Source organism: Catharus ustulatus, chromosome 6 (assembly GCF_009819885.2).
Source record: "Catharus ustulatus isolate bCatUst1 chromosome 6, bCatUst1.pri.v2, whole genome shotgun sequence".
NCBI lineage: Eukaryota > Metazoa > Chordata > Aves > Passeriformes > Turdidae > Catharus > Catharus ustulatus.
The window spans coordinates 22143967-22158412 of NC_046226.1; the positions used below are offsets into that span (position 1 = coordinate 22143967).

General features: G+C 41.6%; 1 protein-coding gene across 23 annotated transcripts in view; it reads right to left on the reverse strand.

Annotated features, from left to right (window-relative positions):
- The window catches only part of NRXN3 (neurexin 3), a 967067-nt gene that overhangs the window by 878587 nt on the left and 74034 nt on the right, over positions 1-14446 (reverse strand). For all 23 annotated transcript variants that reach the window (XM_033061705.1, XM_033061719.1, XM_033061707.1 and 20 more), the window contains exon 3: positions 824-841. In XM_033061705.1, the coding sequence (XP_032917596.1) occupies positions 824-841 (18 nt within the window). The remainder of the gene's footprint in view (positions 1-823; positions 842-14446) is intronic.

Sequence of the window (14446 nt, forward strand, 5' to 3'; positions counted from 1 at the left end):
GGTGTTTTCTTGGGCTCTCATTTCCATTTCACATAATGATAAAGTAGGTGGAACTGCCCAAGTGTGGAGTAAAAATTCATTTCTAAAGTTGCACTGGCAACAGAATGTGGACTCAAGTGGCCTACTGCATCTAACACTTGTAGCTGAAGCTGGGGGACCCTGATCCTGCCAACAATGAGACAGCAATCTGAGGAGGGAGGTTTGGAGTTCTCTGTAGTAACATATACTGTTGTGGAAGAACTCCACACATAAACAAGCACATGAAACACACATTCATTTTTCCTTTTAAATGAATCATTTGTGCTCTGGTGGGAATAAAATTTTGATACCTAAATAAGATCACACATTCAGATTCAGCTAGAAAAATACTCATTGATTTGTAAAAATGTAGAAGAAAATAACAGCAAAAAACCCTTAATTAGTAGAACTGAAACGCAACATGTTATGAGTGGGAGTAGCAAATCGATAAGAGTGCAGTAGGAGAAAAAATTACTAAACCAGATTTTTATGCCGGACTACACACAGACATATCAAAAATAAATTATATATATAATGCGGTTTTCAATGCCAGGTTCAATTAACAATACAAGCAACCACTTTTAATGTCACTTTCATTCAGAAAGCGTCCCTTTAACCGACCAATGCAATGTAGTCTCTGAAGAGGGAAGTTTGTGACCTTTGCTACTATGAAGGCTTTCTTTCAGCAAAGACTATGCAATTCAGACCTCATGGTGTCCGGTGGGAAGCAAGATGAGACCTGCCTTGGTAACTTACCATCACTCCTTAATGAACAGCCTTTCAGGTCAGCACAAGTAACACTTACCTGGAATATGATTGACATCTGGTGAGGTGTGTTCATGGCAAGCAGAAGGGAGAAAAGAAAGAGAAAGAAAGAGAAGAGAAAAAAAAAGCCATTAGAGATGCACACAGCAAATCAGCATCCTTGCATGGAAATCAATTTCATGCAAAACCAGAAGTAATTAGGTTTGTTTGAAGGCCACCCATCTGCATCCAAGCACGCCGCCATGCAAGGGAGGAGGCACTGGCTCCCTCTCCACTGTGCATGTAAAAGTGAATCCACCATCATATCTGTCCGGGGAGAGAGTTCCTGGAATCAGATAGAACCAAGCCACATCAGTTCCTGCAAGAATATTAGTTAAAATATTCTATGTTTTTCACACACACAAATGCAAAAGAGAGAAACAAAAACCAACCTGCCTGCAGAAGGCTTCTGTAGCACATAAATTCAAGCAAGTTTCCAGAAAAATAGAAAATAACCTGCTCCCCTCTTATAAGGGGCCATGTGAATTTATGGTGTGAGACATACAACATAGCTCCAAAGTCTAGAAGAGAGTCCATTCGTTTTCATTCTTTCTGCCCATCATTTCTCAAAAAACATCCTTCATTGCAGACAGTAGTAGAGGTGGGGAAGGAGTGTGCCAGAGCTCTGTGCATCCCACATATTGTCTTTCACAAGATGCAAAATTCAGAAAAAAATTACATTTGGTACTTTTTCTCTCTGTGGTATAAGACCACTTTTCAGAATCAACCACATAAATCTCAAAATAAATAAGTCCTTTAAAAAGGGAGAAGCAAGACTATGAAATTCATAATATTGATAACAGAAAAAGCATATATTTGAATGTACTGTCTGTTTTGGCCAAAGCCCACCAATCCCAAAGAAAGTACTTTCAAAAAAATGCTTCTCATAACATTTTTAGCATCCCGAGTTTAGTCTTGCTCTGAATAGCTAAATTTATCACAATCCCAAGAGGCAGAATCCCCTGAAATCTCATAGGATTAGATCAGTATTTTTTTTACAAGGCAGCCCTCAGGGGAAAAAACAAACAAAAACAAAACAAGCAAACAAAACAAACAAACAAAAAAAATTTGCTTGAGGAAACAGGGAGGCCAGGTCCATAGATAGTATTCTCCCTTGGAAGCTTGTACCCTTGTCCAGGAGTTGAGCTGGTGGGGCTATCAACTTTCCAGTAAGGCTTCAAAGAAATACATAAATGATTTGGATTACAGATCCCAGACTACTTCTGCCACCAATCTAGGAGCATGACATACTGAGTGCATTGGCTTCACACTAAGGTCTAAGGCTATATTCTCTTTCTCCCAGTGTGCCCCCCAATTTCCATCAGTATTCCACCTTCCTGTCCAAACCCACTGTGTTCCTGTGAAACTGGTGCCACTTGTTCTCCCGAGACACTTGCAATTCAGTGGTGAGTGAGTCCTGTGCTTGCTGCTTTTTGCTTATCACTTTGTAATGGCTCCAAAACCATTAGAGGAAAAGTCTCTGTGGAGCATCATACATACATCCAGCTGTCCTTTCCTAAGGAGGTAACAACCCAAATAAAACAAAGCACGAAGAGGGGAGGGAGTATTGCATCAATTCATTTAAATTCCATAGTTTTTGCTAAACATATATGGCAAAATCTGATGTGGATTATTTTCTGCATTTCCTCTTTTAGCCCATAATTGCATCTAAGAACCAGTGTCTTGGCTTGCAGGCCTAGAATGACACTAAACACTGAAAGTTTACCTGCAAGTACAGTAATTGCATGACTATAAGGTGCACCGGGTTATTAAGGCGCACTTCCGTGTGTCGGCAAATTTCCGAACTTTTGCCCATATATAAGGCGCACTGGACTATAAGGTGCACTTTTTTTTTGCAGCGAGGATCTGCCGCTGGCTCCCCCCGTGTGGTTGCTGGCCAAGGCCCCACCTCCACCCGGCACCTGTGGTGCCGCGGGCCCCCCTGCATCCAGCAGCCGCAGGCCCCTGGGCCCGCCTGTACCCGGCAGCCGCGGCTCCACGGGCCCCCGGGCTTGCCTGCACCCGGCAGCCGCGGCCCCACCTCCACCCGGTAGCCACGGCCCTGCCAGCTTCCCCGCGGCTCACACTTCTGGGTTGGCAAATTTCCGAACTTTGTCCATATATAAGATGCACCAGACTATAAGGCACACTTCTGTGTTTGGGCCAAAATTTTAGTCAAAAGGGTGCGCCTTATAGTCGTGAAATTACTCTAATTACTTTCACCTAGGAAAAGAAAACGAGTGTCAGATAGCAATGCACGCACTGAAGATGGAAAGCAAAAGAAGGTGATAGCAGGGGCAGAAGGAAGGAGCAAAGCCTTAAACACCACTCCAGAATGTGAACATGATGACAAAGAATTTACAAGTCCACTGCAAGGAGCAGTCTTGAGTTGATGGGCTGTTTGGGAAAAATCAAGTTAGAGATGATCACGTATCTCGGAAGAGGTAGAAGTGACCATAAAGTACTGCAACTGTTTCTGATAATCCAGCACCTGCTTGAAATTCTATTCTAAGCAGGTAAAAAGTTCTCAACCCATATTGTCCTCTCAGCCTCCCTGCACGCCGGACAATGGAGCAGGCACTGCTGCAGTGCAGGCTACCAGTGGGGGCTGGAAGAACAGGCAGCCTCACCAGGGTGTCTCTGCTACTGCAGGAAATCTGTGGGATGGCTGGGAAATAAAAACTATCAGCAGATAGAAAGGGCAAAGGAAAGAGCTAGCCAAGGCTTAGCAAGGGATAAACACATTAAGCAAGTAAGAGAAGAGGCAGTGGGCTGTAACTGTTACACTGTTTGAAATAATACTTATTTAACTGTGCAAGAATTAAACAGGTTATGAAGCTGTTAAAAAGGGAAAAAAAGTGCTAAGAGCTAACATAAGCATCTCTAAAATTTAATTTCTCAATGGCAAGTAACAACAAGGAGATTCCTTTTTATCTGTCTTTTTTTTGTGCCTATGTCCCGAATAGCAGGCATCCCCCGTCCTGACTGATTTTACTCAGCTTTTTTTGCTGCATTTTTTTTGCAAAGTTTCCACTTAACAGGATTTCTATATACACCACTAAAGTAACTATTTGCATCTCTGTGACACTTTCACAGTACTCACCTACATGGCAGCCCAAGTCATTAGTTTTATTTCCCACACTAAATGCAGAAGGAATTTCTTGTATTGCAGACACCCCACCATGTGGTATCTGCTGGCAAATGCTGATTTCCAAATGGTGAAACTACTTGGTTTTTTAGTTTAAAATAACAAGAGCAATCACTTCTTTCTTTGCAAAGATAAAGAAGTTAGATATAACAGGTCAGTCCTCAGAAAGACTATACAATAAGCAGCACTGTGGCATACAAGTGAAACTGCCATGCAAGTCAGACTCAGAAAGCACAGAATATTCTGGGTTAGAAGGGACCCACAGCGATCATCAAGTCCAACTCCTGGCCCTGCACAGCACCATCCCCAAGAACCACACCATGTGCCTGAGAGCTTTATCCAAACATTCCTTGAGGTCTGTCAGGCTTGGTGTTGTGACCACTTCCCTGAGGAGCCTGTTCCAGTGCCCAAACACGACCATGAAAAAAACGTTTTCTAATATCAAATGTAAGTTCCTAAGGGAAACACCGTCACACTTTTGCAATGTGGAATGTTACTCCACTTTGGTTCATAATTAAAACTGTGGTTGCATATATTGACAAAAGAGACCCACCACACATTATGGCTGATGATGACACAATTAGACACCTAATGCCTCAAGAGAGGTAAATGACAGAGATGGCATATAGCTAGTGAGACCAGACTGGGGGACCTGAGATGAGACTCCTTCAGACCCTATCACCTGAGATGTTCTTTCAAATTCTTTGGTTTTCTGGTTTGTTTACAATAGGACTGTTTAAAACATGTCCCCACTCTCTACCTCTTCTATTAGCGCTACCTTCCTCCACCTACACAGACCTCCTCCCCGCCACAGGCACTGAGGAGGTAGAACATTCCAGTTAAAGAGGGTGCATGCAGAACCCATGGTCAATAAAAAATTCAGTGACCATGGGACTTACTGCCATGTAGATGGAGGTTTCTCCACTTCTTTCAGCTCAGAGCAGTTCAAACACAGAAAGGTCGGCTCTTAACGTAAGACAAGGCAGAGCTTGCTTTATCCTGTACACAAGAGTCCATTTATTGCTCCTTTGTAAAGGGCTGAGCCGCGAGCCAGCAGTGTTTGCTTTTGTTCTTTGATGATAATAGCTGTGTTGAAAGAGGGATCAGCAGGGCCGCTGCCTTTGTCTGGTGCAGCCCCAGCCATCTATCTGGGTGGGTGGAAAAGAATGAGGAGGATGAAGGGGAGCAGGGGGAACAACGCAAGCGATATTATAGCTCAGATTATTTCTATGCCTGGACAGGAAACATCTGAAGCAGTTTTCACTTTAGCATTTTTTAACACAAAGTTTAGCAAAAGAGGGAAGGTATGATGGCACACTTCTCCAGCTAGAAGACAAGAACAATACCAAGTTTCTGAAGGCATAAGCCCTACCAGTGCTTACCCCCCTGACTTGAAGAGACTTACTTTCATTTCCATCTCTGCAATCATTCAATCTTGTCCCCTGCTCTGATGTGCTGTGGACACCTGTCTTCTGCCAGCTAAACTGTGAGCTACTGACTGAATTCACAAGTCACAAACAAGTTGGCAGGCAGAAGTATCCTGGGCTAAGTGGAAGTAATCACCTAGAAGGGAACAGCACTAAAGTTCTCCAGTACTGCCCTCCAGCATTCTCTTGTTACTCTCACTCTGAACAGCAGTGTACAGAGAAGACCAGGGAACAGGCAGAAACTGAAGACAGGAAAAGGGCAAAAGCCTTAAAACTTAGAGGCTTTTTTTGTCATAGGAGACTCACTCCCAAATGAGAGGAAATGCAACTTTTAGAAAAAAATTACCATATTCTGAGGATTATTCAGATACTGATTCCTAAAAAAGCTTTTATAAAGTAGATTTGGCTCTCATCATTCTGCAAATACAGAAAATGGATATGGGTAGAATTCAGTGATAGAAGCACTAGTTGGGAACTCAGGCACTTTATTTGATATTTTATATATATATCTATGTATGTGTGTGTGTGTGTGTGTGTGTGTATAAACTGTTCCCACCATAGATTGATGCATTTATGGCAGTCAATGAAAGGATTCCAAAAATACATGATGAGCCAGCCTGAACTGTGGTAGTAAGATGCTGGAGACTCAGAACTGGGTCCTCTTAGCTGAGCTCTGATAGAACATTTTAACAATATGAAGAACTGCATTTTGATTCAGCTGGAAACACCTCAAACTGGCAAAAGCAAATTCTTCACCAGTTTAATACTTTATCAAACAAAGTGTTAATTTCACATGCGGATTTGGCAAGTGGTTTCATTCTATCCTGATCTGGTCTGTTAAGGCACAGACAAACACAAGGTCCTACTTCACCTCCCACAGGACTCATCTTCTTTCTCTTCAATACACAGCGGTTGAAAATCATCAGGGAAGGTTACAGCAACTCAAAAACAAATAGAATTTCCATTGCATAAACACCTTATAACAACAATTTGCTTGGGTAAAGATGGGCTCAGATCAACTCCAAGCATTAGCACATCGCTGGATACGGTGCTCACACTAGACACAGACACTTGGAGGATTGTTGTATTTATGGTTAACTAAGTTAAAATCTTGGCTCCACTGAATCCATAAAAGACTTGAAAATTACTTTAAGAGTGTCCTGATTTTAATCCTTCATATTTACTTCCCATCTTTTGTTTTACAATGGTAGTAGGATGCATCCCTGGTGTCCTACCAATGATTCCAGTGGGATTAATTTGCTAAATACTCAATTTACTAAATGTTTAGGATACTGAAACAAATCCAAGACCACTCCAGCCTGTGATGTCTGTCACTGAGCAACACACTGGGATCATGAAGAACTTCACAGTACTAGCAGGTGTAGGCCTTATTGTCTCACTCCAGAAGAATAGGACCCTGTAATTTGTGTTAATGGAGTGTTGAACACTTCTGATTTTATTCAGTAGAGATAAGTGGTGACACATACACAAACAAGTTCATTACAATCAATTACATTTCTCTGTGTTCTTTGTCCTGTGGGATCTCTTAGGCTGCCAGCCTCTTGGGAATAGTATTCACTTGATACATTGCATAGAATTGCATACATTTGTGGTACTGTGCCTTTGCACAGCTAATACTTGGGATCCCAAAGCACTTATTAGCTGTGAATATAGGACTCATTCATCCAGTACTGAAAAGCAGCCAGCTCTGAAGTGAAAGAGACAGATGTTTAACAGCTTATAGGAAGCCATACAGCAGTTTAGCATGTCAGAGTTAGAACAACAAGAATTACTTAAAGAGGCAGAATGAAACTTCGCTGATTCTACTAAAAGTGCTGTGTGGCTTTAAAGCATTCAAGATTTAAATGAGGTGAAGGGATTTGATTTCAAAACTTATCTGGTTTCAAATCGTACCTGAATTACAGTGATTTGAGGTTGTCCATTATTTTCTCTGTACTGTGCACATTAATGCTGTGGGCAGCCTCTCCATGTCCAATGTGAGGTCAACTGACCTATGCCCGAGTATGTCACCTTCTAAAGCATAGGAAATTTGAGTGGAGCCTTTTTCTACTAAGCAAAATTGACCCTTTACCTTAAGGGGCCAAGCTTTGTCCTCTCAGGTACCAAAGATATTCAGGCAGAGCACGTGCTCAAGCTAGCTGAGGAGATATTTGCAAACCACTATCGTTTTGCTACTGTTGTGTGGCCATATAGAAAAGGCCTTTCATATCAACATGGTATGGGTTGATTAAGTATGCTTGCTGCTTTCAGAAACCAATGCACAGAGTTACTTAGCTCCAGTAAGAAAAAAAAATCTTCGAGAAACTAATTCCTAATAATCCCTCTAATTAACTCTGATTCATTACTATTCTTAGATAAAGTTGTTTTGCTGATTTCACAGCTTTCAGTGAAAGTACCATCATCTCCCACACATCCTGACAAATATGCTCATGTACATTCCACATTCCTCAGGGCCCAGGCTACATTGTTGGGGGAAAAGTCAATAGTTCTGTAGTCCACTAGTAGCAAAAATCCAACTGGAATTTAATTACTCAGTGCCCTGCAAACAATCTGCTGATCTTTACTTAAGCTGCCTAGATACAGTGCCGAGCGCTCCAGGAGGAAGCTTCTTTATGTTTCATCCTAGGTGTCTGGGCACTGGACAAAATAGAGGATTTGTTCCCTGCTATTCTGCATAACATCCTCATGCATCTACATTCAGCCATTCATATTCCCAGTTTTGTGGGGAACACAAAAATACATAACTGTATAACTTCTCAAGGGCAGATGCAAGCAGAAAAAAGTGTCCCTCACGTTCACCATATATAGAATGAGAAGAAACTTATGATGATTAAAGAGAAGTTTTGGCTTAATGTAGGGAAAAATTGGTTGCAACAGGATAGCGAGGCTCTGGACTACTCTGGCCACTGAGAGCTTGCCAAAAGCATTGAAGACTATTAAGAAAAGACTAGACAAGTATTTCACATTAATTTCTCAGTTTCACCTGATCTTGCCCTGGAAAGACTAGCTGGCTCTTGTGTCCTTTTTCAATCCCATTTTCTATGATTTTATTATTCTAATTCAAAACACTCTACCCAGACAATCCCATGAGTAGCATCTGCCAGGCATCACAAGGCAGCAGCTTCAGTAATGGAGCAGGGAAGACACCCAAGTCAAGGCTCTGACAGCAGCCAGGCATAGGTACTCGGGAAGAGTCAAAGGAACTAAGAAAAATCACAGTACCATTATCAACAAATTCCAGTAATGAGACTAGTGGAGGCTGCACCACAATCAAAATGCTGGTCTCACTCCTTGATGGACTTCTCTCTCCTTGAATTTGTCAGGTCTCTTCTGGAACCAGAATTAATGTGGTGTGAAACTGGTTTTCTTTGTTCATTTTAAACCTGCAACTGGGCATCCCCAAACTGTTGCTTTATAAAATAAATGAATAAGCATTCTCTATTCAGCATCACCACAGCATTCCTCATTATAAATATCTACTTCACCTTCTACTTTAGCCACTTCTTTTCTAAACTGAAAAGTGCTGGTCCATCAACACCCTCTGCAGATGGCAGCTGTGTTTTTCACCTATAGTGAAAAAGGCACCAAAGCTATCTTACATCAAGACCAGTTTTGAAGTTTATCCTGGAGTTGGTTGTACCAGGCCATTTGTACAATTAGTGTATTTTAGCACAGGTCTAAACCCATCAGAAGTCCTTTCCTCACCTAAGTACCAATCTGACCCAAACTCCCATGAGAACAAAGCTATTACTCTCATCAGAAACACAGACTGACAAGTTTATGAGTAAGAAATGCAGATTGTTTGAACAAATCAGACTAAGATCACCCTACTGCTCTGGCAGTCCTTGTACCTCACCAGAGGCTGGTGCAGACCCAGGCCCCTTCTTTTCTTTCTGTTCAGCAGTATCATGCCTGCAGTCCTATAAAGAGCATTAATCTGCCTTAGAATTCACTTGAAATGCTTGGGTCAAGAACAAGCTATAGCCTCTGTCTCCAGAGAACAAACTATGTTACAGAATAGCATGGACATGCTTGATGGCATGTGCCCAAGCTAGGCACACACTACCATTTGTCATTCAATGTTCCATGCAAACAGCAAAAGTTGCCATATGGTTCATTGTGTTACATATTGGAAATCACAACGATTTTCCACCTAAGTGGCCACTCACAGGAGGAAAAGAAAAAACTAAATTACTTTCCAGCCTTTAGCTACAATATTTGGGACCAGAATTTGTAAGGCATTTGTATATTAGGAACAGTGTCATGATCACATAGAAAGTTGTTTTTCAATTTTCTTAGGTAAAGAGAAGAAGATAATTTCTCTTTACTTCCCAGCTTGGATTAAACAAGAACCTATGGCCTTCTAAAAGCATACAGGCATACTTCTACATCACACTTCTGTATCATTACCTAGGCATCCCTGTATCTGCTTCCATGCACACACTTAAGCTAGAAACTCCTATCCTAACTGAAATTTCTGTTCATGGCAAAAAGTCTCACATACTTTGAAAAGCCTTTCAAAAGCTGCAACATCCCCATGGGCAGTTGCTTACTCATGTTTTAACTACAATTGAAAATATCTTCCCATTACAAGCCAAATTTTTTCTTGACTTTAACAAGAACTAAATCAATTACTGTGACATTTCAGTGGCTGCATCATGTCATAGCAAGACTTACTTTTGTAAGCTGGAGGTGACACACAAAAGATCTTAGGGATACAGGAGTCAGTTTCTCTCCAATGCTCTTCTTGTTTTAATTGATTTAGGCATCAGGAAAGGATGGGAATTGGAAGAATGTCCCTAAACAAAATACCCTCTCTGTCAGGAATGCCTTGCCTGGATTCACCAACATAACTACGTCTTCTCTGACCTCTCGGATCCAGCAAAGGCAATACTGCTAGAAGGTTAGCAGGACATCCAAGAACTTGATGATGTCAATGCACAACAGCAGACTTTCCTAAGATGACCGCCATGAAAATTAACTTACTTTTGAGCAGTCCTGTAAATTTACACTAAAAAGTGAACTAGCCAGATGACCCAAGAAGCTAAAACTAGTTTCATTGCTGGCAGTCTGCAATCTGCTCAAAGCACTGAAACCAGGCCCGTGGTGTTTCAGAACCCTTGTCCACATCATATGCAAGGCTGACACAGAGACTGGAAACCCAGGCAATACCCACTACGTGCCACAGAAGGAGAGTACCTCTCCTCCTGTTCTGTTCAGGAAGAATCTGTACACAGCTAAGGATTTTCATCTTTGTCCTTTTCTCAGAACATCACCATGACAGCTACAAAACGCATTTACTACTGCCAAATCCATTGAAAATTTTGCTGCCTCTCTTCCTTTCTTATCATCTAAAAAAAGACAGATAGGTATGAACTTTGGGCATATTTCCTATGACATATACATCAATGAAAATATTCAATAAAAAGTAACACAAAGAACAGAAAAAGGAGTTAACCCAAGGAGATTTGGGGTGGGGGGGAAATTATAAGTAAGCAGAGAAAGATTTGTTAAGCTTATGAAATGGCCCAAGTTATAATCTATTTGCTGTACCAGTCTTGGAATTAATAAAACAAATCCCTTGATATGTCTGACAGAGTTATTAGAGGATGTTAATATTCCTCTCAGAGCAATCTGAAAAGTTGGAGTTGGAGCCAGAGAATGCTGTGACTAGTCTACTCAAACAAGGGTGGAGAAAGAAGAAGGGGATCCCTTCTTCAAAGCCCCCTGACTCTCACTGTCAGCATTGCTTATTCTTGTCCAGACTACTCTAGAAAGCTTTAGAATAAAAGGCAAAGCTACATAGAAGAAAACTCCCCATCCTCACTTCTCAACCTTACAGGAGCAGGAAGAGAGACACTGTGTCACTGGTTGAGCCCTGGGATGCCCGAGCCCTTCTCTGCTCACAGCAGGCTGGGGTGTCAGGTCATACAAGGGACCAAGGACATCCCCTGAGCCCTAAAGAAGCAGCTCGTGCAGGCTTGCAGGACAAGGAATATTCATTTACCTGGTTACACCTGGCACTTATTAGTACCTTATGCCAACACTTTGTGCTGCATCACAGCATCCCAAGGCACAAATGCCTTATCACACCCCTTGTCAAGATTTCCCAGAAAAATCAAGAGGTGTCATTTTCTGCATTAAAAGGGACCTCTAGCAGGCTTCACCCAGTAGCCCAGTTATTGTCAGTATCATAGTATCTCTTTGTTGGAAGGCCTAAGTAGAATTACTAGCATTTCACCACTGAATCCAGATTATGCAATGTTACACACTTTACCAATATTCCTGAGAGTATACATCTTTCTTGAAAAACAGAGCAAGGCGGGGGGATAAAACGCCTACTTTCTTTCTCAATTCTGATTATAGCTAATACAGAATAAAATCTAAGTTTATTACAGGATTTAGATAGCATTAATTTGGATCTCAGTTTTGTACTGGGAGCCTTGCAGAAAATGTCATATTCAAGGAGTTAGTGAACTTGATCAGACCACATTTGTTGTGTTGATCCTTGTATTTGGGGCTTCAGAAGCCCATACAACAGCAGCAGCAGTCACTGCAAGAGCCTGCTGGAGTACCCTGTGCCAACCTGTGCTATGGGATGTTAGAACAGAAATAATACCCTAACCCATCAGGAAAAGACAAGTGATTCCGTTCACCACACCAAATAAAAGGCACTACAGCAGGGGAAGGAGGAGGAAAATACATTCAAGGTGGATGATTGCCAAGGTCCATTTGATGGAGCATAAAAGCAGGACTCCAAGACTCTGAAGTGACAAAAAATGTCTAGTAATTTCACGATTATAAGCCGCACCATTTTGACTAAAGTTTTGTTCCGTACCCAGAAGTAAGGCTTGTATTCCGGAGTGGCTTATATATGAACGACATTCAGAAATTTTCCAACCCAGAAGTGAGAGCCTGCAGCAGCCCCGAGCTGAGCCAGAGCCCACACAGCCCCGGTGACGGGGTGGTGCCGCCGATCTGAGCCCGTGGTATTTCTCTGTATATTTTTTGGTGTTTTCAGTCTTGTGTGGCTGAGCGGCTGCCCTACTCCTTGCCCGCCCGAGCGGCTGCCCTGCTCCCCACCCACCCAAGTGGCTGCCCGGATGCGCTGCTGAGTGGCTGTTTAAAGGCAATGTGGATTCGTTGGAAATGCTTTCAAAATGACCACACTATTGTTCGTATCTTTTTCCACTCGTAAATAAAACTTGCAGGGTACGCTGCCGCAGCTATTGTCTGTATCTTTTTTCGCTTGGAAATAATGTTTCCAAGGTCAGCACCTGCCAGTAAACCCCGCAATTCCGTTACTAATTGGCAACTCTGTAAACGTTCACTGCGAACGAAAGTGCGGCTTATAATCAGATGCGGCTTATATGTTGACGAAGACCTAAACGTTGCCGGCACCCAGACATGAGGCTTATAATCATGAAATTACTATACTTACTATCTGTATTCTTCTTTGTATTACATCTTATTATAATTTCTATTTTATTACACCATTTGGTTTTGAGTCTTCTTATTTTAGATCCAGAAAAACCCCTGCACACTGTCTTTATCAAAGAGTTGGTCCCCAGCACTAAGGGAGAGACTCCTCAAAAGAGACTGGTACAGTTCTGGTTAGCCACCTGGTGCCATCAGGTACTAAGACTTGAGCTTCAGTAGGTCTCTTCACCAAGAAACCACTCACAGTCTCCTGTTTTAAACACTCATCTCCCTGAATTGTCTACTGATCTGAAAATAAAGACCACTGTCTTGAAATTTACTTGCTATCTATAATGCTCCAAGCATGCCTCTGGATTTTATGTAAGTATCAATTATTGATTCACTCACTCCAATTCCAATTAGGATGAAGTTCCAGTGTGCCTGAGAAGTGAGAACTCCATTTATTACACATAAAAATACATACTGCATGCTCCTCCAATATACAAAAATCATCCTAAATACAGCAATGAGTAATCAGAAGAAATGCATCTTCTTTTCCTCTTCGTTCTACACTTACGTACAATTTTTAGAGTATGTGTTAATGGGTTTTATATTTCAGGTTATTGCTGTATTTGCTGCTGCAATATATGTATTTAAATTAAACAGAAGTCAGCAGGAGGTTCTACTGGAAGCATTTGCCTTGTTTATTGTTGAAAGGCACTGCTTGGAAAAGAGTAACTGCTGACTTCAGTAAATGTGAAACATAATGACGGGAAACAGCTGCATTCTCCATCTTTCAAAATGCTAAATTTTCTTGTGTGATTGTCTAAATGTAGACCTGCAGCAGAATCTATGCAGATGCAGGCCCAAGTGCATAATCACAGGACCTCATACCCACTGAATTCAGCAGATGTCTCTCTTCATTGAATGGACTAGGCCCAGGCCCCTAAAATTAACAGTATTCAAATGCAGGGAAAAAAATTGGCTTGTTTTTTTCTTTCAATTAATGTGTTAACATAATACACATAGCTTATATCCAGAAAAACAGAAGACAGAGAAGGTATAGGAAAAAGGGGTACATCTTTTTGGTACTGAAAAAAATAATGGTTTAGAATATCTGCTCTTTTTACATCTGTGAAAAAGAGCATATGCAATAAATAGCTTCCATGCTCAGATTTTTAATACAGAAGACACTGCTGAACAGTATGAAGCCTCCAAGCCACTAGTTCAAATCCACTGTTAAGTAAATAAAGATTCCAAGTTATGCCCAGCTAGCAGTCTTTCTATAACCTAAGTGGAAGCAGATGAATAGACCCCTCCATTCAACTCCTGGCTGATTTCTGAATCCAGAAAATCCACCACTGATAACTGGTTTCCAACAGTACACAAATCTGTTGAGCACTGTATAAACTGCAAGAGCACAACCCCCTTCCCACCAAGAAGACTGCCAAACACGGTGTCAAACACTAGCACTGATCCCTCATCTGGGTCTCAAAGCACAGAAAGAATGCAATTTAGTCTCTTATTTCTAAATGCCACCCCTTTCCAGAAAATTTCCACCAGATGCTTGTTACATGAGTAAAAGCCAGTACCTCTCATTCAGGAACTA